The following is a 24,921-nucleotide window of genomic DNA, read 5'->3' as shown; positions in this document are numbered from 1 at the left end:
TTTTTGAATGCATACAATGACGTTTTTTTCTCACTCCCAATCGTAGTAAAAACCGTTTGTCCAATACGACATCGATGTAGACGATTGAAAGTTATATAGTCACAGAACCACCGCTCCTCCTTTAGATTCACATTTTTGCATAAACATTAACCTTATCCCTATGGTTTATGTTCATGCCTCAAAGGTCACGCCATAACGAACATGTCAGACACGTAGATTTCAGGACTTCCTGCACTTAGGAATGGAGGTGGTCCATACAGTCGCACGAAGTTTCGATTGCTGCTTGATTTGAAATCCTTTCGTGTGTATGCAAAAATTTCAGCGACACAGGTCACGGAAAGCTATCTTTATTACCTTTAATAATCTGATCTGAGTGAAACAGTGATGCAGAATGTTCATGGATCAGTTCCATCACCCAGGATCGTGCCCACAGGTATCAAGGACATGTATGAGGACATTTCTGATAGTGGATCAGTGTGAAATTTGCTTTAACGTTGCAATTCATTACTAGCTGAGAACTCGATATACGGTCAAATCGCCGATATATGTAGTAGCATCGAGACAAAATAATACCTATACTGACACCGGTCAATAAATCAGCTTATGAACTTCTTAGCGTAGTGCGCGTGTTTCGATACATGAGCGATGTGCATGTTCCTTTCTTATATCGAAATCAGCTGCACTGCCGAAATCTTTACTGAAATTACGCGGATTAGTGGCTTGTAAGTCATGTAGAACATTACCTGATTTCCATGGCTCAATAATTGCTGCCTTTTAGCAGCAAAGCAGCCCACGATAGGCAGTACTTTACAGCCTGGGAATCTGTTAATTAGCCAATGAAAAAGAAATGTAACCACGATATTTCGGGTTTTCTCAGGTCTGGGCGGCGCTCCGACGTTGGTGATCCTGGGCTGTGGCAGCCGAAATGTAATGAGGCATTTTCTAACTCAAAGCCGATAAACCATACCCAGCGTTTGGTTTTCAGCCGTGGTCCATGTGCGCTGCGTGAAACAAGGGTGGGACGTTCCCGGTCGGAAGAAGACTGCTTTCCAAATCGACCCAATGCCTATGCAGTGACAGATATTGTGATATTGGTGTTTGTGTGTAAAGATGGGGCGCAAGTGCCTGCGCACGCTATTAAGAAAAACATGTTTGCCACCTGCATTATTGATGTAGACATTTATTTTATGTGAAGCTCTTTAATGTGGCAGCAAAAGTGTGAAGCTAACTTTTCTTTGTTAAAACCTTTTTGGTAAATTGGGAGCTATCATACTTTTAAACACTGCAAAATCTATTTGGACCTGTGGAGACTGATAAAGAGCTGCAAAAAATTTGAGGTGAGTATTTGATGCACATCTATGTGTTGGTTGATGTATGGAACTTGAGAATCTACCTCATATGTTCAAGTGTGCTTGAAATACTTCAAGCCTATGAAAGGGGTGAAAAAGCTTTTAAGGTTGTGCAACTATCTGTAGTTAGACACATGTAATACCATGTGGGGTGATCCTGCTTTGGATCTTGGTAAGGATAGAATGTAATGGACTTATCATGTTTTGTCTGTGAAGATAAAACTTTATGACCTTTAGGCAATAGATGAGGCTCATCAACTTTACCACTCAAAGGATTAAGGCACTGGTTCTGATATTTAAAGCAAGATATAGCAATAAGCACCATAGGACAGAGTGATACACATCCTGGGCAGTATATAGACTTGTGCCTGATGCAATTCAGATTCAGGGTTAGGGGCACAGTTTGCTTGAATCAGCTTAGTGATTATGGACAGGGGATTCAAGCAGTTGCTGATATTCTCATATTTTTTGTGAATGATAACATGGGAGTGATTTGTTTTGATCACCATTGATGATAATGCTTAACATGTGATGTGAAAGTTTATTTTTATGAAGATAATGAAGATGTGCAATGCATTCTGGAAAAGCTGTATACAAGGCATGGTAAAGTATTCATACCACTCTAAAGTTTGCCTGCTCCATAGCTGTGTTATTCATGAACAAGTCCTTAGTGCTCAGAGATTGCAAAAGACTGACTCAAAGGAGAAGAGATGCCAGATATTCTGATAAATGCACTGTTGCACAAACAGGCTTTGGCTTTGGTCTCATGGAAATTTTAATGGCCTAATCATCCTCTGTAATGGTAATTGCAAGAGCATGAGCATTTTTGGTAATTGTAATTTTTCACATCAGTTTTGACTATAAAGCAGTCTTGCTCATCCTGTCATTCTGATCAGTTACATAATTTTTGAGACAGCTACATACCTAACTGCCTGAAAAGTTATATAAACACTACCAAACAGAATGAGGATGATAATCTGAACAATTCTCTGCATAATGTGAACCCTTTATCTTAATAATTGCACAAATGCACGGTGCTATTTTATCGTCATGTGCAGTTCTAGCAGATACTGAATGGTTTGAGTTTTTGAAAGCAATGTGGCACACTATGTTTATCTTTGATTTTACCTCATAATTTCTGACTGATGGGTTTGGCTTTGCCTCATTATTTTCCAAGCTAGAAGCCACTGACTTGAGCTTGAGCTTTGTGGGTGCAAAATTTTAAACCACTGGCCTCAGACATGTCATCATGTTTCAGAAATTTAAAGCCACTGGCTTTGTCTTTAACACCTGCTGGGGTGAGGTGGGGTGGGGGGGGGGGTCAAATTGCCCCCCCCTTCCCCCAGAAGGTTTGTCCAGAATAATTTCTGAATGGTGTGGCTATGCTGCACCAAATTTTGCATAGCTGTTGAGAATCTAATAACAAATACTTTGGCATCAAAAATTTAGATTTACCTTGTAAGGTTGCTGATCTATGGCAGGTCAAAGTCAGGTCATGGTTTCAGTGAAGGCAATTTCAAGGGAATTCTTCAATTTGATCCAACAGCAGGGTGTTAGATGAAGCCATACCTCTCAGTTCCCATTCATACATCTAGTTCCCAAGATCTCAGGGGGGCCAAATTACCCCCCACCCCAACCCGAGCAAAGCATATCTAGCCGGCCTTCCCCCCCCCCCCTGGCGCATGTTAACTTCACAAACCCTACATTTACAATAAATGACATCAGCTTTAATTTAAAATGCAGTCACATTGTGTTGGAATTGACAACTAGAATTAGATATAGATTCATGCTAATAGGATCCTGACCCTCCAGCAGCCTATGCACACAATTTGTTGACACCAGTTTACTGCCCTTTAACCATGAATCAGGACATTTGGTCACCTGTTTGTCAAGCCTGGGACACTTAGATGTTGACTTGGCTGCCACATGGTTCATGCCGATTTTCCTATTTTGAGCAAGGGAAGGTGCAACAGGCATTGAACCAAAAGCTGGGTGTACAATAGCATAAAATATTAACATCCCTACCACCCAAGTGGTAGAAAATTGAAACGCTTCTCCAGGCTTTTAGAATGTGATTCATGAGCACCTTTGTAAGTCAAGAGCTCTGTTTTACAGCCTGTAGAGCCTTTTTGAATAGGAGGAGAGTTCATTCAGGCTGGAGTGGTCAGTGTTTTCAGGTAGAATTGTCCTGTTGTATCCTGTGCATTTGTTTCATACACCATAAGAAAACATTGGGATCTGTAACTTCCAGGAAGAGGATCCCTTTCCTGTATCATATTGTGTGCTCATCAGTCTGTGCTCCTTCAGCACTGACAATTTTGGGTGGGCAGCCGTGCGGTCACGTGACTGTGGTGTATCTGGGCGCAGAGGACCGGCAGTGGCAGCAGGGCGTGCGGCGGCGCCATGAACGTGGGCACGCCGCAGCGAGTGACGACGGTGACACTTCCAGCCGGCCTGGACGTGAGTCTAGTGGGCGGCGCCGACCTGGGGCAGAGCACTGCCCAGTTTTTGAACATGTGGAGGGTTCCTGCAGGCTTGAGTAGTCGTGTTGTCAGCCAGAATCGTCTTGTTGTATCCTGTGCACGTGCTTCATGCATTGTAAGGAAGTGTTGGGGTCTGTAACTACCAGGAAGAGGATCCCTTCCATGAATCACATTGGGTACACATCGGTCTGTGCTCCTTCAGCACTGACAACTGTGGGTGAGCAGCCGTGTGGTCACGTGACTGTGGTGTGTCTGTGGTGTGTGCCGCAGGTGACCGGCGGCGGCGGCAGCGCGTGCGTCGGCGCCATGAACGTGGGCACGCCGCAGCGGGTGACCCTGCCGGCCGGCCTGGACGTGAGCCTAGTGGGCAGCGCCGACCTGCGGCAGGGCGCCGCTCGGCAGCGCAAGTACAACTTCTCGTTCAAGGAGAAGGACCTGCTGGTGACGCTGATCGAGCGACACGGCGACGTGGTCGAGTCGCGCACCGGCGACGGTGTCACCATTGAGCAGAAAGTGGCCGCCTGGACCGATATCCAGGCGCGCTTCAACGAGCAGAACGGCGCCGCGCTGGAGCGCAGCGTCACAGAGCTCAAGAAGTGCTACTGGAACCTGAAGCAGAAGACGAAGAAGGCGCTGGACGCGGGCCGCGAGGCGGGCGCCACGGCCCGCGTAGACCGCGTGCTGTGGCGTATCGCGCAGCTGGCGCCCGAGCAGTTCGAGGGTCTGCTCGACGGCCACTGCGAGGTGGTGGATGCTCCGCCCGAGCACGAATACAGAGGTGAGCGGCCGCTGCGCAGCCTTCGCAACGGGCCGCGAATGCAGGGGCCCATCTCAGGGGGACTCGGTGTGTTTGCTGGGGGGTGGCATACACACACTCACGTATCAGACACCCCCGTCAATAAGACAGGTTAAATGCTTTCTCCAGCCACCTGATCTGGTTAACTACACCTAGACTTGCAGCTACGCATGTCAGTTGTTGTTTGGTTGTCAATCTGGCCCATTGTTAGCATAATACAACGGCGATTACGGTCTGTACACCTTACAAGTACCTCCCATAGTATCGAAGCTAGTTGCGCCACTTAGTGCCTGTTGCTGACAATTGTGCATCCATATTTTTTAACCAGGTGTGCCCGGAAGCGCAAACTATCACTATATATCTGGTAAGGCGTCATTTTAAGTAGTGTGCTTTCCTTTCGACATTTAGTTTGTGATGTAAGCTGGTGATGCCATATTCTGACCGCTCTGTTTGCTCTCTTTGTCACGTTGCTTGCGCCTTCACTGGTGGTGACATGTTCGATGGTGCGCCGTCGCCTGACCGGAGGGCCGGTGTTTTCCAGCGCTGAAGCAGGAAGCGTTTGAAATGTCCGACTGGGAGGCGTCGAACACGTCACGCGTCGAGTCGCCCGGCCGCTCGCAAACCAGCGCGCCGTCGCCGCCGGCTGAGCTGGACATGTACCCGATCCCCAGTGACTACCTGTCGGTGGAGTTGGGCGCTCCGCCGGCGCCGGCACCCTCGCAACAGCAGCCACAGCCGCAACCGCAGCCACAGCCGCAGCGGCAGCCCGCTATCGCTCCGAGCTCGGTGGCCAGCCTGGCCGAGCAGTGGCGCGCCGCCGCCGGCCTCTGGACGCCACCCGGCCTGCCCGACCTGCACCGGCTGGTCAACGGGCACGCGGCGGCGGCGGCGGCGCGGCCGCGGCCCGGGCCGCCGCTCGAGCCGTCCGGCGCCGGCGAGCGGCGCGGCGCCAAGCGGCCGCCGGCCGAGGCGGCCGACGAGGCGCTCGAGCTGCGCCGGCTCGAGCACGAGTACAAAATGCGCCTGCTGCGCCGCGAGGCCGATTACATGGAGGCGCACCACGCCCTCCAGATGCAGGTGCTGGAGCAGCAGCGCCAGTTCTGGAGCGAGGCGCTGCTGCGGTCCAGGCGGGGAGAGCAGCTGCCGCTTAGTATGTAGCTGGCAAGGCGATGCCCGACCACTAACTCACTTTTGCAACTGTCAGTATTGTCGTAGTGATAAGCTACCGCAGGGAACGTTACGTGCTTCCATCGCCGCGCGTGTTGTTGAGCAGGTTTGACCTTGGCGTGGCAGGCCGTGGCGTGGCGCGCCGGCCGCGCACGTTATGTGACATGATATTACGTCCTCCTGACGTGTACAAATGGAAACGTTTTCGCTTCTTTACGAGCAGTTTTTGTAGCTATTTTCTGTAGAATATACTCATCTATTTTTACGACCATCTGTTCTTTGTGATTGAGGAAAGCCTGATCACGATGTGTGATCATAGCCACCTGGTCAAGGTGCGGGACTAGCCCATATTTCGGTCGGATCCCCGCGTGGGCACATAGCTCGGAGGGTGCCGAGTTCGCCGACCGTGCCTTTGCACGGATCGCACGCCAGCGAGGCGCGGCAATCGCGCGTCAGACGCCGCGTCCCCTCGGTCCTAGCACGGTGGCGTCGGCCGCCGGCTAATGAGGCTCATCAGCGGCCATTAGCAGTGTGCGTCCCATTAGGCCGGTCGGCTGGGCTCTGACGGCCAGAAGGCAGCTGTGCCACCCCGCGTGCAGCCCGGGGTGAGCGGTGACGCCGCGGCGCGGGTGCGCCGGGCGGACATCGGCTGACGCGGCGAAACACGGCGGAACCGACCATGAACCTGCTCGGAGGCAGGTACGTTGCACGGCGTGGAGCTCGCGCGGTGCGGCGTCGCGGTGTGGGAGCTGTGGGAGCGCGGCGCGGTGGATTTGCGCGTGATCGGGAAACGGATGGATTCGATCTGCGCGTCTGCGTGGACAACTATGCTGCCTTGGGTCAGTAGATCGTGTAAATTCCAACATTGGGATGCCTATGGCCTTGTCGGCACCGTTTTTCCTCTCCCCTGCAATGCTGCGTGGAGCCAGCAGGCGAGGAGTCGACGATGATGGTCCATTCTGTATCTGACGCTACCAGCAAATTGCCACGGAAAGGCAGACTTCCGAGATTATTGTGGGCCCGTGCGAAGTGCACATCCGTTTATATTTCCCGTGTCCCGTCTGATTGTCGTAGAGCTGGTTGAAAGGATCGCCACCGTTGAGTCGCGCCCAGCACGTCTCATTTCCGGCTGCTGGCACGTGTATCTGACGACAGCGGCGGCCCACCTTGGACGTCCGTCGGTTGCCGAGCCGGCAGACGGTGCATGTGGGGCCGGGTGAGGCTCAGCGGGTGCTCAGTTCCAGGCGGGACCCGGACGGCACCGGGGCCGTCTACGACACCATGCACCTGGAGACGGCCGAGGAGCGGCGCAGTCGGCACGTGTCCTTCTGGCTGGTCTGCACGCGCACGTCGTGCGCCTATATCGCCCTCTCGATGATCGTTCCCACCACCTGGCCCTACATGCAGAACGTAGGTCCGCGTGGAGCCAACAGGTGCACCGAAACGGAGGCCTTACGCCAGCACGACTGCTGACGGAGGATCGCTCCGGCTAAACTGCTGGCGATCATGTTTGAACCCCTCGTCAGTTGGCTTGGCCACATTGGCTGATAGATAGCTGTTGGTCTGGATGGCAGCTATTATCCTTTTCGGAGTGAAGCCACTTCGCTCAAAAGGGTGTGAGACTCTATAACAGATCTGTTGTGTTCTGTGAGCTTCATTTTCCTTACGTAAATCTTGCATCCTGTGAAACACCTTTTGACCTGTGAAAAGCGGGTCGGAGTGCCGGCTTCGGGAACCCGTCGCGAAAGCATGAAATCCGACGACCGCTGGACCACCTATCCGCAGCTGGACCCGGACGCTCGGAAGACAGACGCCGCCTGGATCATCTCGGGCATGTTCATCGCGCGGATCGTCAACAACGCGCTGCTGGGGCCGGCGCTGCGCCTGGTCTCGCTGCGCACGCTGGCGCTGCTCACCTCCGTCATGGTGATGCTCAGCTACGTCATGTGGGCGCTGGCCTACCTGATGCCGTCGCACCCCTTCTACCTGCTGGCCGCCTCGCGCGCCATCGACGGTCTGTTCGGCAGTGAGTGTTTACCCCCCCCCCCCCCCCTCACCTCCGTGCCGTTAGTCGTGCCAGGTGGAAGGTCGGCAGAACATTGTTATGGCATGTAGTATGGCTTGTCTTCAAGATGTTTACCTTTGCAGCCTGTTTAATTTGTGGAAGCTTTATTTTGGGTTGGCATCCTTTCCTTCTCATGTTACCAGCCTTCGTTTTGCTCGGTGCCTTCAACAGTTTTGCGGTTATGACCACCAGATGATGCGACGATCGTCCCTTCGGTGGTTAGGCGCGATCTTATCAGGTCTATGATCGCCAGATGTCAGGCTACTCGGCTGTTTGTTTTGGACCATCAGGTAGCATGGGGGACGAAACAGGTAGGGCAGAGGGGCAGTTGCCCCCTGTCCATCATCAGCCAACAGACAGTGTATGCATGTATGTGTGTCTGAGTGGGGAGGGGGCAAGGATATTGTTTTTGCCTCTTCAAGCTTTTGGAAGTCTATTGTCTATACTGAAGACTTTGTAGCTCAAGGAGGCAGGCATGGCTGAGTTAGGGAGCATTATATCGGCCTCAGAAGACCCCTTTCTACATCAAGAGACGCATGCTCTGGATCATGAGAATAGCCCGTTTAGGAGGTACCCTGGGTATTCAGGAGCATCGTTCCTTGAGCAGAGGTCGCCTTTCATTTGCCGGATGGCCGTATTTCCAGATTAGGATGTCCTGTTTCTGGATAACGAGGCCCTTTGCTGAAGTTGAAAGCCCCTTTGTGGGTCAGAAAAATCCTTTCTGGATTAGTAGGCCGCTCATGCATCAGGAGCACATTTTGAGGAACGGGAGGCCCTGGTTTAGGATGGGCAGACCCACTGATGGATTGAGAAAACTCATATATTAATCAGAAGGCCCATATTACGGACTTTTTTGGCCGTCGACATTCATTTACACAAATATGATGCATGTAACAACGCGATAAGGGGACACACGGCCTAAGCGCCCTCCTCCTGAGAACGACACTGCCCAGGAGACCCCTCTGACGTGGAGGCCCCATTTTGTGCAGGAAGCCCCCCGGGAGATACTTCCCCCAAAGGCAAAAGCGTGGTGTCCGTCAGGTAGCAGGCTGATTTGTTCGTCGACTCCATGTGACGGGCTGATCGTCTGTGAACGTCAGGCGGTGGACTGATCAATTGCGCTCTTGGTCGTCTGGTCACACGACGATAGACCAGGTGACATGGCGTCCGGTTGTGCGCCGTGATCGCCAGGTGACAGAGAAATGAGCAAGGCTTCCAGGTGGTAAGGTGGCAAGGTGGTAACCATCAGGTGGTAAGGTGGTGAACTCTGTTCTCTATAGCCAGGTGGCGCGGTCACTGGTCGTGTTCTGGCCCTAGTTGGTGCGATGACCAGTTGCGTTTTTACTTGTCATTCAGCGCGGTGACCAGTTATGTTTCTGCTTCTGCACTAGTTATGTTATTAATTACACCAGTTATTGACTAGTTACGCCTTTACAGCAACATACGCGGCAATTGACTATATTTTAAACACAAGGCGCGCTGTGACAGGTTGTGATTTTCGTCACCAGGTGACGCAGTGGCTGGCTGTATTTTTGATAACCGTGTAGCGATATGACCGGTTGCTTTTTCGACCGACAGGTGGTGCTGAAACGGACTGTGTTTTCTACCGCAAGGTGGCGCGGTGGGAGATTTTTGATAACCGTGTAGCGATATGACCGGTTGCTTTTTCGACCGACAGGTGGTGCTGAAACGGACTGTGTTTTCTACCGCAAGGTGGCGCGGTGGGAGATTTTTGATAACCGTGTAGCGATATGACCGGTTGCTTTTTCGACCGACAGGTGGTGCTGAAACGGACTGTGTTTTCTACCGCAAGGTGGCGCGGTGGGGCTGTGTGGTTCCCTAGTGACGCACTGATGAGCTGTGTAATGGCCGGGCTGCGCGGTGACCAGCCGTTTTTGACGGCTAGGTGACACGGTGATCGGCTCCGTGTTCGTGACCAGGGGCACAACGGCACGCGAGCGGGGGCCGGCCATGGCCCTGCTCGCTGGAGCCGCCGCTGCCGCCTATATCCCCGGTGCAGGTCAGTGAAGGCGCTCCGACGCAGGCGAAATGCCCTGTCTGGTTCTGCAGGTGCCACTGAAGGTTCCTTTCAGGAACATGTTAGTACTGACGTTGTCAAAGCGGTCTTTGAAGAAAACCCCTGATTTGGCACAGGCAGAGCTATCATACAGGAAGTGTGCTTCGCTCGCATTTGTCACAGAAAATCTTAAATATTTAGGGTCAGCTTTCACATATACTTCCATCAAAGTGTTCTTGTTAGGAGCTATAACCCATATGGCTTATAGCCCTAACAGTAGCACACTTAAGAGAGAATTTGATCGCTCCGGAAAGGGGCTTAGAAAACCGACATCGTGATAAAGCTTGGAACGCCTACTCTAATTCCGTAGTTCATCATCAAGCCTGAACCTTACGGCGGCGGGCCCTTCACTGAATAAGGCAACTTGGATTGATTGCGCGTGCCCAATCACAAACGACAAGCACTGCTCCATCGTCAGGCTGCACCACGCTGCTATCCCTGCTCGGCTCCGAGGGCATCGTGCTCGGTGGCTTCCGCTTCAACATGTACACATTGGCTGGCATCACGGCCTTCACCGTCTACCTGGTCACCACCGTACTGCTCTACCTGTTCTTCTTCGACAACGAGATCGCGTACCAGGAGCTGGAGCTCGGTCTGGGCGGCGCCGACAGCGGTGGCCTGAGCACGAAACGCCGGAGCGCCACGGCCGCCAACTACACAGGCATTGCCACCTGTGTCCTGGTCATGTGCGCCGTTGGCTGCATCCTGCTCTTCAACGACTCGTCAGTACTGATCCACGCGCGGTGGAAGGGCAACGTGGGAAAAATCAATAGTGGCCCCACCAGTCTTTTGAAGGAGATCAGTGATGTCATTTAAATGCAAAACACGCTTATGTGTTGAGCCTGACAGAATACCTGTCTGTGTTTTCCTTGCATAAGCTTTCTGCCCTGAACCGGCACCATCCATATGTATGCGGCTATCGCGACGTCGGGTGCACGGCTGTAAAGAAAGTCGACAATCTCGTCAGCGCCACTTCATGGTTTGGCACTCGTGTTTAGGTAGTAGGTCTGTAGTTGCTGGGGAATCTTCAGAGGAGTCCCATCGTGCGCCTAGAGACCTAAGTGACTCGTCTCCGCAGTGCCCCTTATGCCCCTTATGCCCCTTATGACCCTTGTGCTCCTGTTGCCAACAGACTGTTGGTGCCCATGTTCATGGATATGAACGGCTGGCCGGAGGAGAGGGCAGTCAGGACGTACGGCTTCCTGATGATGGGCTTCAGTCTGGTCTCGACCGTCATGTTCGTGGTGACGGCTCGGCTAGCTAACAGGTCAGCGGTTCGGTCTGCTGGCGTCGAAGGACTGGCGCCCGCCTGCAGGCGCCAGAGAACTGGCGCCCGTTTGCAGGCGCCAGAGAACTGTCGTCCATCTGCGGGCGTCAGAGAACTGGCGCTCGTCTGCAGGCGCCAGAGAACTGACGCCCGTCTGCTGACGTCAGAGAACTGTCGTCCATCTGCAGGCGTCAGAAAACTGGCGCCCGTCTGCAGGCGTCAGAGAACTGACGCCCGTCTGCAGGCGTCAGAGAACTGACGCCCGTCTGCTGACGTCAGAGAACTGTCGTCCATCTGCAGGCGTCAGAGAACTGGCGCCCGTCTGCAGGCGTCAGAGAACTGACGCCCGTCTGCAGGCGTCAGAGGACTGGTGCCCAGCTCCGACCACGAGCGTGCAATATATTTAGATGGCTTCACATGTATGTCTACGACTAGTAACCACATCTACCTCAGTAGAAGCCCTGTAAACTTTGTGGAAATAAAGGTCTGGCAAGGTGAACTTGGCACACTTTATCGCAGGAGGTGTGCTTTCCGGAAAACATCACCTGTGGTCAAATCACTCTGAGAAAGTTGGCAGCATAACTATTCTATTTTCTGCGAAAATTTTTGCTCAGCCTCTGTGCTCCGAGGTTTGTTTATCTGTAATCAGCGCCAGCGGGGCCGTGATATCCCACCCGATCGGTGACCCTGGCGCAGCCCGAACCTTGTCTGTTGCCGCGCCCCACCGGCGTGGTGTGATCGCATGACATGACTGCCTCCGGCCGGCCTGGCTAACGCCGTGTCATCGGCAGGTTCGGTGAGCGCGCTCTGCTGCTGGCCGGCTCGATGGTGGGCTTCCTCGGCTTCGTCGTGTCGCTGCCCTGGGGCTCGGAGATGCCGCCGACGGTGGCGCCTCTCGCGGACGCAGCCTCCGCTAACGGGTAAGACCTCCAATGACGTCGATCTCACTCTGTGATGTCGATTACTGATGTCATGGTGCACTGCTTTTACTGACTGTATTGCTGGAGAGTGGTGACTTATCCTCCATTGCTAGGGTGGGAATATGTTGACATTGCTCTTTATAAGTAAAGTTACTAGTTCTAGGCTTGCCTGTGGAAACAAATTATATGAAGAAAGGAGCGCTGCTTCAGTACCTGGTAATTGAGTCGCACTCCGCGCTCCAATAATGGGGCAGATCGCAGATACCCATATCAGGTATTGTGCATGCACGCTTGGCAGGGCCGTACCAGACGTTTCACTGGTTGGCGGCACAACGCTGACGCCGGTTGGTACCACTACCATGACGCCACCGTCTCTGGGCTGTCCCCCTGAGCAAACCTGGTAAGTCGGTGCCACGTGAAGCATGGATGGAGCATAGGCATGTCATATCAGAGGCTCTAAATCAACGGTACAGTTCGATATCACGCTTCGCGAACGCGATTTTGTGGTGCTGAGACGAACGGGGCCTATTTATTTTCATTGTCTCATTCACTGATGGCTCGGAAGAAATCCAGCATCATCCTAACCTACAGAGACCCTCCGTTCTCATTCAACTCCATAATGGAATGTTTTTTAAACCCCTTGATCTGGCCGGTGGGCTGCGCACGTCCAACCGTGCCGCGCCGTGCTCGGTTCACGCGTCGGTTCATGACGCGCCGTCCTTGCGGCGGGGGGCGCAGGTGCTCCAGCGTTCCGCGCATCTACCTGGGCCAGTACATCACGGAGCTGGTGCTGCACGGCATCGCCGTGGCGCTTCTCGCCTCCATGTCGAACGCCCTCTTCTCCAAGTGCCTGCCGCCCGGCTCGGAGGTGAGAGCATGTGTCGGTCGCCCGGCTCGGAGGTGAGAGCATGTGTCGGTCGCCCGGCTCGGAGGTGAGAACATGTGTCGGTCGCTCGCCTCGGAGGTGAGAGCATGTGTCGGTCGCCTGGCTCGGAGGCGAGAGTATGTGTCGGTCGCCCGCCTCGAGGGTGAGAACATGTGTCGGCCGCCCGACTCGGAGGTGAGAGCATGTGTCGGTCGCCCGGCCCGGAGGTGAGAGCATGCGTCGGTCGCCCGGCTCGGAGGTGAGAGCATGTGTCGGTCGCCCGGCTCGGAGGTGAAAGCATGTGTCGGTCGCCCGGCTCGGAGATGAGAGTATGTGTCGGTCGCCCGGCTCGGAGATGAGAGCATGTGTCGGTCGCCCGGCTCGGAGATGAGAGCATGTGTCGGTCGCCTGGCACGGGCGCGGTAGTGACAGCCGTCCTGGATGACTGGATGTGTGTCTGCCGCCCGGCTAGAGGCCAGCATGTGTGTCTGCCGTCCCGGATGACCAATCGCTTAACACGTCGATAATTACTGCTGTCTGGCTGAAAACCATGTGTCACCAACGCAACCGCAAGAAGATACTTTCAGATAAATTGCATCGCTCTCCATGATTTCCTTAAATCCACGAAACTTCCTACCGCGGGAATTAAGTTTTGTGCGCGTCGTCCAGCCGTTACTGAAGCGTACATCGACAAGCATGCTCATAAATAAACTGGGCGGACTAAGCGTGTTCCCTGCGACGAAACCCGCCGGCTGATGACGGCTGGTTGTGACGGTGGCGACCCCCCCCCCCCCCGCCCCCCTCTGCAGGGTTTCTGGTGGGGCCTGATGAAGGCGATGGCCAACGTGTCGCGGCTGGTGACGCCGGTGGCGTTCTCCTACCTGTACCAGTACGCCGGCCCACGGGCCATGTACGGCACGCTCTCGTCGCTGCTGGCCGGCGTGCTGGTCGTCACGCTGGTCTGTTTCCGACGCCTGACCGACGCCAGCCGCCGCCGCGACGAGGAGACGCCTCTACTGGCCGAGGTAAGCCGGCCGCTCGCTGCGACGCCGCGACGAGGGCCCGTACGGGAGCCGGCGCCCGTGTCCTGCTCGCCTTGGCCGACCTAAGCACTAATGACGCGAAGCGGGAGCAGCCACCCGCATTGCATTCAAACGCGTAGTTATCTCAGTTCTCATGTCTGCTGAGTGCACCTGACGTAACCCACGTCCATGCGATGGGACCGACGTTTTACATGTTCTACTAGGGCGGTAGTTCGTTGAGTATCGGCCGCCCAGCCAGTCGTAGAAATGCTTTTTTACGCGTATCTGTGTCGGTGTTCACTATTTTGCCTATATAAAACTCTTAACTCATTCGAACATCACATGCACCGGCTCCTAAAGCCAGTCTGCCTGTTTACCAATCAGCACATCGTGGTGCCGCTCCACGGCGCCAGGTGTGGCGTCCCCGCGTACGATCGACGGCGTCCGTGTCTGAGCGAGCGGCGTCCGTGTCTGGCGAGCGGCGTCCGTGTCTGAGCGAGCGGCGTCCGTGTCTGGCGAGCGGCGTCCGTGTCTGAGGGCAGCGTCCGTGTCTGAGAGCAGCATCCGTGTCTGAGCGAGCGGCGTCTGTCTGAGCGAGTGGCGTCCGTGTCTGACTGAGCGGCATCCGTGTCTGAGCGAGCGGCGTCCGTGTCTGAGAGCGGCGTCCGTGTCTGAGAGCGGCGTCCGTGTCTGAGAGAGCGGCGTGGCGTCCGTGTCTGAGAGAGCGGCGTGGCGTACATGTCTGAGAGAGCGGCGTGGCGTCCGTGTCTGAGAGAGTGGCGTGGCGTCCGTGTCTGAGAGAGCGGCGTGGCGCCCGTGTCTGAGAGAGCGGCGTGGCGCCCGTGTCTGAGAGAGCGGCGTGGCGTCCGTGTCTGAGGGAGCGGCGTGGCGTCCGCGTCTGAGAGAGCGGCGTGGCGTCCGTGTCTGAGAGAGCGGCGTGGCGTCCGTGTCTGAGAGAGCGGCGTGGCGTCCGTGTCTGAGCGAGCGGCGCCCGTGTCTGAGAGAGCGGCGCCCGTGCCTGATCGAGCGACGCCCACGTCTGACTGAGGGGTGCCCACGTCTGGCTGGGCGACACCCACGTCTGTTTGAGCGACGCCCACGCCTGACTGAGCGGTGACCATACCTGACTGAGCGGCGTCAGTGTCTGACCGAGCGACACCCGTGCCGTGACTGAGCCGCGCCCTCGCCGCCAGAGCCGAAGTCGCCACGCCAGCCGGACGGAGAGCCTGTGCGCGCCGCGCTCCGAGTACGGTAGCAGCGACCCGCCGGAGCTGAACCGCGCGCCACCAGAATCCGAGTCGGACGAAGATAACTGACGGCCGACGACGGTGGGGGCGGCGGCGCGGTCGCTCGTGATGCGGCTCGACACGCCGGGATCTCGCTCCGGTGCGGGGACGCGTGCATGCCGCCCGCGCGCGCCAGACGTGGCGGACGGTGACAGTGATGCTGTGTGGGTCAGTATGACGGGCGGGTGGAGCACGAGGATGCTGCATCCTCTGTGTATGATTATGTGCTAGAACTGTGTTTTCATTACGTTCTGACCATAACGCATCGACGTGTGATGGTGTGTGTGTCCTCGATCAGGCAATAGTTTTGTTTTGAATAATCTAGCCCATATGAAAACATGTGTAAATACAAGGTAGATAAAAACGTAAATACTTTTATAAATACAGCCGTTTATGAGCCAACAGTTCAGTCTGATTTTTCTGCGTATGCTTAATTTTTCTCCAAAATTTAAAATTTCTTCTTTCTAGAAAAGTAATTATTACGTTAACCAGTTGAACGATTTGCAGAGGGCGTTCACGGAAACTTTGCATTTAAGAGAAACACCGAACACATGCAAACGTAAGAGCAGAATATGTGCCTGCTTGCGTTTGCTGGAGGGTCAATGAAACTCAAGAACCAATCAAATGACGAGAATCGCGCATTCGTGGACCTCTGCGCAAACGACGCCGAACATGGGAGACGTGTCATTACACATCGTCCTCGGAAGCAGCTCCGGTGTCCGCGGGCATCTGCCGACCGGCCGCGAAAAACTGTCGGAAGACGGCGCATCAACTCGTTTCTCAACATCTGCCAGACATCGGTCAGATTCATCACGTAAGTAAACCACAAATCGCGACAGTTGCTGTATAGCACGCACAAAGCGCAGGTTTTCGAATTAGCGCATTCAGACGACGCCCACGGTCGCGAGCGGCCAGCGTTCCACGACGCCCACGCCCAAATAACAAAGCTATGCGCTGGAAAGAGTGCGCTACGGGCCGTATCGCAATCACAGCACAGAGAAGGCACCGCCGGCGCCGTCCAAACAGCATAGCGGGAAGACATCGGCTTTGTACAACACTGCCATTCATGCTGAGTAGACGTGCTAGGCACAGGCGGGATCATTTTCACAAACAAAGACAGACCATCCGCCCCCTCTGGCACGCGACTCGCGTGTGAGAGGCATCGCGCGCGTGTCTAGCACACGAGTCAGATTCAAGCTCAGGTGGCGACCGGAGGCCTAGCATGCAGCGGTTCCTAACGCATGGCACGGATGAAAGGAACGGATACACCTGAGACATGACGGTCACAAACGTCTCTTGCGTACTGTTTGAACATGCCCTCAACCACCATGTGAGATTCAGGTCTAAAAAGCATCGGCGTAAATCTCACACGTTTTCAACGATACCAACTTTCTTCATTCATCAGTAAGCAGATGGTCGTCAGCGCCTTTCGCAGTACAGAACACACATGCTCTCCAGAGACAAGTAACCATGAGTCCTCGCGAGTTCTCCCTGATGTTGAGTACTTAAATCCTCGGATACCTTTCGCATCGCATTGTCGCATCATCTGTAGAGGTTTAAAAAGTCGGAGATCAACTGAAAGACGCGCGCCTCACGCTGCACCCCGTGCTTTAGCACGAGCTTTAGCACGCGCACACGAACTGATCTGGTAGGGGCTGCACCTCCAGGATAACTGGAAAGCTCAACAACACGCTGGCGGCAGCGGCAGCAGCCAAACGAGATGCGACGATGGGCTTCAACCGAAGGTCGCCGGAACGGACGCAGATCCTTGACAACACAGTGTTTAAAACGACGAAGCAAAGCGAGGCAATGAGACCACGAACAGCTGATAATCTGATGCTCCCATCACAACCAGCACCAGAGGCACGACGCACAGAAAAGCTGCCGGAATTGCGCGGCGAACATACAACGGCTCCAGCGCGTTTGTTACCCAACGACAGGCTGCCGTCCAGCACCGGCGCATTGCTTCATCACTTTCGATGGATCAACGCCAACCACTTCAACAACACATGATGGCTCAAAGCAAAACAGGACAAAACAGAGAACAAACAAAAAAAAAACACGAAAAAACGACAGACCATCCTGAAGAGCGTCGCGCACGCCTATAGTCAGATTACAGTCCTGAGCACAGCGGACATCACAGGTGTCGAAAGTCGGCGACCTACAATACATGGACAAAAACGCAAGGCAGCTTGAAGGCACTACAGGATGCACATGGGAGCAGGGCAGCGACCCCTTCAGCGCGAGGGTCGGCCGACCGGTCGGCAGGGCGCGGTGTGCGTCCGGCCGCAACTAGTGCGAGCCGCGCGCCTCCTCCAGCCGCCGCTCCAGCAGGTGCAGCTGGTCCGGAGCGTGGCGCACGAGCAGCGTGACGGCGCCGCCGGTGGCGCGCAGCAGCTCGACCACGCGGCCGTGCGGCTCGCCCTCCACCGAGGCGCCGTCGACGGCCAGCAGCTGGTCGCCGCGACGTAGGCCGGCCCGGCGCGCCGCCGCGCCGCCCTCCAGCACGCGGCTCACCAGCACCGGTGCCCCCGGCTCCTGGCCGCCGGTCACGTTGAAGCCGAGACCGTCGGCGTCGCGCTCGAGCCGCACAAGGCGCGGGTGGGCGTGGCCCTCGGACGCGGCGAACGCGGCCACCGTCGCCTGTCGGCCAGCGCCGGTGGTAGCCGATGGTCATGGCACGGAGCGCAACGAAACGTGTGCCGGAGCGGCGACAAAAAGAAGAAAAAGACACAGACCACAAACAATCTGTGGGCAACACATTGGTCGGCAGACAGTCCTGTTTATCTCGATATGACAAAGCATCTTAAGGTTGGACACACTGTGGTCACTCCCGGAAACTGTGGGGTTGTCCTGCTGCAGTGTTGAGAGGGCCACTTGACGATCACCTCTGCTTGGCTCTATTCTTCATACTTTTAGGGGTTTAAACTAAAAACCGACTACAGACCAAGAAGCTCGTATAGGAGTGCAAACGTGACAAGTGAAGTGGGAGGCAATTATGCAAATATCTGTCTATATCCTCCAGCGAGGGTTAATCCTCCTCACCTTGGCGGTGGCAGAAGCTCGCGTCTCAGCCGTGCCGGGCAACACCACGGTCTCGTACACGTGCTCGTAGACACCGCGCACCGCACCCAGAAAATCAGAGCGTAGCACCTGCTGCAGGGTGGCCAGCTTCGAGGCCGGCACCTCACCAGCTGCAGTGCAGGGTCCCCACAGCTCTGAGTTAAGCCAGATGAGAAACCAAACAGCAAAGTAGATGTCAGCATGTTTACATATATGAAAAGGTCAAAACATGCATAAGCAAAGCAAAAAGCATGAATGTAGTGAATTTCTAAGTGAAATTTATGATATTATTATATATATATATATTATGATAAGGTCATTTAATCCTGGCTCTTATTGCTGAGAAATAACACATCTTACTGGTCATACCACTCAGCTGTGAAAACTGCACATGAAGTAATATAACTTTAGGGAGAGGAACTGTACCTTTCTGGAGCTTTTCCAGCAGCTCCACAGCTCTCATAACATCTGTGATCAATGAAACATCCAAACAATTAAAGTGCTTAAATGTGCTATACAGCCACAAAGGCAAAGCACCCAATCAAGCTAGGCATTATCAAAACATGTTTATTAATTGTTTCTCCATAGAAATAAGCAAGGCTCATGTACACACACATACATACAAACACATACATGTCAAAAATATGCATCCCATACAAAAAGTATTTCTTAGAAGTTTACTAGCTAGCTAAAACTTATCAGCTGGTGGACTACAATTTGACAGTGATAAGAAAAGAAGCTGCATTTTCATACCTCCTTCCAATGATAGTGAGTCTGAAGCAGCTGCCATTACTGTCTCTAATGCAAAGCAAGTCCAAAGCAAATCAGGTGCCTGAAAAGAAACACAAAATGAACAGGAATAAGTGCACAGACCAATCCTAAAAGACATATGTATCCCAATAATAACTTTTGGTACTAAACTTGACCTCTTGTATAATAATGCACAATATTATAATATCTCTAACTCACCCAGCACACTTTATTTTGGTGTGCATACCTGTAGTAATAGTAATTGGGGCTATAAGACACTTTAACTGCAGGTCATATAGCCACCCAAAATGTAAAGCATGTGTGCATGATCATCCAGTGCTGAAGGATCAATCATGACTCTCCTTAAACACGCTAGATGTTACAGAACGATGAGACACTTGGAAAGTTTTAAAAGAATGGGCCCTGAAACATATAATTTCCAGCATACAGCTGAAACAAGTTACACTAATTCTAGCTTGTTTGATATCCATCTCTTTGCCATGAATTTGCTTTGGCTTTAAAAAATAACATCTATTTTTGTCTTGGCATGGACATTGCAGATAAAACAGTCAGAGCTGCTCCCATCATCTCAGGATTGCAGAGCATTGTTCTCAGTGTCCCAATATCCTTAAATTGAAATAATCAGGCATCAGTCCAATCTAACTATGCAAGCTAACATGAACACTTATTTCAGACAAGGACACCCAAGTAAGTATAGGATTTCCATTAGTCATCAGTGCACACTTTGCCCAAAGATGAGCTATAAAACATTAATTCTGTTACAATATGCCATGTTCCAGGCTTTAGTTCTTGCAGCCTGAGACTTCCACTGACAACAGGTCTAATAGTTTTCTAGTTCAGAGAAGGATATCTGTGCAGAATAGTCTGATTTAAGCTATGGCTCGGCATGCGATATTGGATGTGTAATTCAATACAAGCCATCATGCTGAATGCATGCTCTCATGCTTGACATACAATAACTGTATGTCACTGCCCATGGACAAGCTAAATCAAACAAGCTTATGTAAGTTTCGTCAAAGCGCATACTTCACACGATTGGAAAAAGCCCGGATATAGAGTAACATCGCACCCATTACCAGGCTTCATCAGCGTGTGGTGAGTTTGAATCGATACGCGCTAAACCAAAGGTGAAATGAAACCTTCAAAGCTGGGGACAGAGGGTTGGCCTTGACATGAACTGAGTCAGGACAACAGGCTTATGCAACTCGAACGCAACGCCGCTCCCACACCCCCACCTCCGAGCTCCACTTACCGACGGAAAATCGGGCAAAAATAGCCTCGCCCGAGATTATTTTGTTACGTCGCATACGCCTGGCATGCGCTGTCTTCGTATACACAATATTCTTCTTGTAAAAAGATGCCTCATGGTCTCTGACTATGGGATTAATTGCCAGTCCAGGTAACGTCCAATGACCGTGCTCGCCACCCTGCCACTTTCCATGTTTTTCCTACTCTTTTACACAAAGACGAAGACACTTGGTGGGCACGCACGCTCGTGGTGCTTGAACCCCAGTCCATCCCGCTGTGACCGAAACGCTGATCATAAAATAAACCACCGTCTCCGCACTCTGTTTTCTTATCAGGGCCCGCCTTTGATCAGCGACATACATCTTGATGTCATGCAAATGTCTGCTTGGATTAAATAAAACAATGACCTTCAATGGTTCGTGTGTATTAACATCGTAGTCTCAAAGCGGCGCGGAACGAAATGCTGGTTGGGGGTAAGTCGCTAAGAACCTGTAGACCTATGCAGTGCATTCTAAATTACCCAAAGTTGTGTCGGTACAATATTTACTCGTTGCAAACACTTTCGAACAGCTCAACTCACTGAGTACAGCTATGAAGAGGGTAGAAATTAGTATATCAGTAAATTTTGCTCACGTCAATACACGTCAGTCCACTTTGCCGCGTTTGCTTCCGGGCGGCGGATCAAGTTTGAGCCCGAAAGCCGGCGTTGAGCCAAAGAGCGAGCCGCTGGCGCCGAACCCAGTAGAGCTGACGGCCGCAAACGGGCTGGCAGCGGCGCCCAGCAGGGACGTGCCGGCGGCAGGCGTGGCGTGCACGGACGCGGCCGCCGCCGGCGCCTCGCCCAGCGCCTGCGCCACGGCCGCCACGGCCGCCGCTGCCGCGTTCCGATCCACGGCGAACGGTGACGGTCCGGGCTGGGGCTGTGGTGGCGGTGGCGGTGGCGCCGCCTTCCCACGGTCACCACCAAACACGTCCGCTATATCACCGCCCATGCTGCGGCGGTAGGCCAGGTAGTGGTCCTTGAGCACCTGCACCTTCTCATGCACCGTCTGTAGGTGTCCAGCCAGCCACACGAACGTCTCGTGCAGCTGTCGTATGGCGCTCATCAGCTCCTCCGGCGAAACGAAGCTGGCGCCGTCCGAAGCCGCGAGCAACCGCTCCAGCTGGTCGATCTGGCGCTTGTAGGTAACCATGGACGCCTCGTACTGCTGCACCAGCCGCTCGAACAGCTCCTGTGGCGCCAAGTTCTCGTACTGTAGGCCTGGCGAGATCTCGGACGTGCGCTGCGCCACCTCGGCGCTCTTGAGCGCCTCGCCCACGTCGTGTTTGTGTTTGGAGACGGCCGTGGCGTGCCGCTGCACGGACGCCTCGACGGCGGCCAGCAGCTGGCGGAGCGCACCCGTCTCCTCGCGCACGCGCTGCACGGGAGCCCACGAGTGGCGAGAGATCTGCTCGTACTCGGACTTCTGCTCCTGTACGTGCTTCTGAAAGGCGGCCACCGTCTGGGCGACCTCGTCGGGCACGGGTGTTTCCTTGGCCGATTTGCCGTCCGCCTTGCCGAAATTGGTCGACAGGCCGCCTGTCGACACAACGGTCCCGCCAGGTCCCAGCTGCAGCTGCTTGCCGCCCAAGCCGACGAAAGGCGTCGCCGCTGCCTGCGGGGCGCCCAGGCTGAACCCCGTAGAGGCCTGCGACGTTGCCTGCGGGGCACCCAGGCTGAACCCGGTCGGCGCCTGCGTAGAGGCTGCGGGAGTGGTGAAGCTGAACCCGGTCGATGCCTGTGTAGAGGCAGCAGGAGTGCCGAAACTGAACCCCGTCGATGGCTGTGTGGCTGCGACCGACGAGCCAAAACCGAAGCCTGCCTGAGGGGCCTGTGTGGTGGCGGTCGGTGCACCGAAACCGAACCCAGTCGAGCCTTGAAGGGTCGCTGACGGCGCGCCAAAGCTGAAGCCAGTCGATGCTTGTGTAGCAGCAGCAGGCGTGCCAAAAGTGAGGCCTGTCGTGGCCTGAGTTGCTGCTGGGGTACCAAACCCAAAGCCAGTTGGTGCTGCTGTTGGTGCCGCAGGGTTTGGGTTCAGTGTGAAACTGGTGCCTGCTGGCTTAGGCAGCTGATCCCCCAAAAGAGAACCCAGTGCTGACAGCTGACTGTGGTGGATGGAGCTGAGGCACCAAATGAAAATGCTCCAGCCTGGGTGCTTGGCGTACTGCTTCCAAAAAATCCTGGTGACATGATGTCTGTGGCAGGTGGCCAAGCTTAACCTGCAACAAAAAGAGATGACACCATCCTTTTAAGGTTTGCCAACACACACAGTGGAACTCAGAGTCTGCTCTTTGACCATATCCCCATACATACCTGCTATAACAAGCAAGTTTCCATATCATATAACAACTATTCAATCAGTAAGAATGTAAATGCCTTGAACATCATCACTCCAGTTAAGAACAAAACTATCTGCCTTTTATCTCTGCCTTATACTAAAGAAGAGCCAAGAAACATTTCTGCATGCTCAGCAATGCTTTGATATCAGCACATAGTGCACTACTACCACATCTCACAAATGCAACAGTAAATGATAGTTTGCCAAACTGGTATTCTGACAGCTCTTGTGAGGCAGGACCAGTTGCACACAAAGGATTACTTGATAACTTGCCCACATTGGCTGTGCCCAGTGGAACACCCAAGAGCTGGAAGATGGCTTGTATGCTTTAGACTCTTATCATGTCAGGTTTAATTTCAGTTTTTCATCACCATGCCACTGAATTTAAGTACAGAATCTGGTGATAAGAGGACAACTATTTTAGTTTAAGTCCTATAGACACCTGTATTAGGCACATGTTGCTGCTCATGGCAAATGGCCCTAATTTAGTAACAAGGCCTTTAAGATGGCTGAGTGAAGTGCGCAGTATGTAGCTCAAAGCATTGCTTATAACAAAAGGGCAAACCAACATCAATAGCCAATTTGCTAGCTAATGTATCTGTACACAGTTTTGGGGTATGTTGCTTTCAGTGTGTGGGTACTGTGAATGAGGATGGAACTCACTCATTAAAATCAGTCCCATTATAAATATAATATATCACCTTTCCTCTCACAAATTCTCAGCCAGGCTGTGCCATATGGAGGGATGCACTGGATAAGGTTTCAGAATCATGAAATTTAAAATGATAGGGACTAACACTGCAAGAACTTCATTTCAATATTTTTGAATCCAACCTAACCTTTCATCTGCAGCAGGGCTCCTGGAGCCAGGTTTGGCATTCTGCTTTAAGACACCAATGAACAGCTGGCTTTAAACATCAGGAAAACAACTTAATCCCTAAACTCAGCCTCTCTGCTAACAACAAATCCATTGCAATGATCCTGAACATGGAAGTGTATGCCAACCTATAAAAACATTGCCCAAGCTTACTCTTCAAGTACCCATTCGCAGCAAACAGCGGTCACAACCTGCGACATCCAACAGCACACTTATCTCTTCTCATTGAACATCCAGCTGACTAAATTTGACCAGTCCTGCCACCTTTAAATTCCTGCCTCTAGTTTAACCAAGCAAAGTCCAAAAGTAGCATTCCACTACCCACGGGTATAACCATATCTCTGAAAGTGGGTGGGGAGACATCAGGACTGGAGGGTCATACTTGAATCTGGGAAACAGCCAACAACCAACCCCAAAATGGCATTCTAAATGTGCCAGAGACAAAAAACTATGGGAAGTAACCGACAGGGAAAACATTTCCTTTTTTGAAAGAAGGGGATATTCCCCGCAGTTCCCTCCTTCCAGTGGCTATATTCGTGACTGGTGTCACTACGCAGTCACAATGCAAAACGGTGACTAACGGTAGCATCCGCGAGCATTCTTCCCTCCCCTTAGTCAAGTGTAATATCAAAAGGAGCCCTGCAACACCTCCATAAGTAGCCATATAATACAACGTTTATCATGCCAGTCATATCACCCAACAGCAGACGGACATACCCCACAAACGTTCAAAAGTCGTTACCTCTCACGCACTCGCGCGGGCGAAGATCGCCAACCGCAATCGCCAAAGTACGCGCACGGCACCGCTGCGGTCAGCTGCTGTATGAGGTTGTGTTACAGTCACCTGCTGCTGATTGCCCCTAGCTGCGCTAGCCTGTTTAGCAAGTCAGTAGAATCACGTCGTGCAATTATATATCTCGGTATTTAGAGGGCCTACCTTGATATGATAATGAGTTATGCCGTAGGTATATGAGAAATATTGCAGAACCGCAGGATTTCGTCTACAGTTAACGTGCCACACAAACAAAGCGTCCTAAAAACATCCGTGTTTCCAATATCTTTCTCAGTCTCAGATTCCCTGTGGAGTGCAGAGGAAGCACCAATCTAAGCAATTTTAATGTCCAAAAGGATCTTTTTTAGATGCGATGCTATTAAACGGTACGAAGGCATCTTTGCGCATTTTCTTGACGTCAAAAAAGACCAGATGCAGCGCAACAGCTGTTTGCGCCACAGCAATCTCACACAATTTCCACAGCAGCGTGCTCGTCGTGGCGCTGGGATAGGCAG

The 24,921-nt window shown here is 53.1% G+C and overlaps 4 protein-coding genes across 4 annotated transcripts; 2 read left to right on the top strand and 2 right to left on the bottom strand.

The window, feature by feature from the left end:
• The first annotated feature begins 862 nt into the window (after positions 1 to 862).
• LOC119108407 (uncharacterized) lies at positions 863 to 5,786 on the top strand. The gene is made up of 5 exons (XM_037231979.1): positions 863 to 1,337; positions 3,717 to 3,809; positions 4,103 to 4,610; positions 5,170 to 5,519; positions 5,634 to 5,786. The coding sequence occupies exons 2-5, from the start codon at positions 3,753 to 3,755 to the stop codon at positions 5,784 to 5,786; spliced, it is 1,068 nt and encodes a 355-aa protein (XP_037087874.1). The 5' UTR covers positions 863 to 1,337; positions 3,717 to 3,752.
• Positions 5,787 to 6,389: 603 nt separating this feature from the next.
• LOC119107119 (major facilitator superfamily domain-containing protein 8) lies at positions 6,390 to 15,691 on the top strand. The gene is made up of 11 exons (XM_037230491.1): positions 6,390 to 6,494; positions 7,034 to 7,205; positions 7,581 to 7,821; positions 9,767 to 9,880; positions 10,356 to 10,659; positions 11,070 to 11,204; positions 11,996 to 12,124; positions 12,423 to 12,524; positions 12,863 to 12,992; positions 13,799 to 14,014; positions 15,205 to 15,691. Exons 1-11 carry the CDS (start codon positions 6,475 to 6,477, stop codon positions 15,325 to 15,327), a joined length of 1,686 nt encoding a protein of 561 aa, XP_037086386.1. The 5' UTR covers positions 6,390 to 6,474; the 3' UTR covers positions 15,328 to 15,691.
• A 1,964-nt stretch (positions 15,692 to 17,655) lies between these two features.
• Positions 17,656 to 20,467, bottom strand: LOC119107732 (protein lin-7 homolog C; the record flags this gene model as incomplete). Its single annotated transcript, XM_037231275.1, has 5 exons — positions 20,384 to 20,467; positions 19,114 to 19,192; positions 18,787 to 18,828; positions 18,343 to 18,491; positions 17,656 to 17,940 (listed from the first exon to the last, which is right to left on the bottom strand). Coding segments are annotated over exons 2-5 (513 nt in total), but the record flags the coding sequence as incomplete, so codon positions are not given.
• Positions 20,468 to 20,787: 320 nt separating this feature from the next.
• Positions 20,788 to 22,478, bottom strand: LOC119108406 (nucleoporin p58/p45-like; the record flags this gene model as incomplete). Its single annotated transcript, XM_037231978.1, has 1 exon — positions 20,788 to 22,478. A coding segment is annotated over one exon (1,455 nt), but the record flags the coding sequence as incomplete, so codon positions are not given.
• Between the last annotated feature and the right edge of the window lie 2,443 nt (positions 22,479 to 24,921).

The sequence above is a fragment of the Pollicipes pollicipes genome, unplaced genomic scaffold, assembly GCF_011947565.3.
Source record: "Pollicipes pollicipes isolate AB1234 unplaced genomic scaffold, Ppol_2.1 Scaffold_6686;HRSCAF=7923_pilon_pilon_pilon, whole genome shotgun sequence".
In the NCBI taxonomy this organism is placed as follows: Eukaryota; Metazoa; Arthropoda; class Thecostraca; order Pollicipedomorpha; family Pollicipedidae; genus Pollicipes; species Pollicipes pollicipes.
Note: the sequence above shows the minus strand (reverse complement) of the source record. Positions and strands in the feature narration are given on the sequence as shown.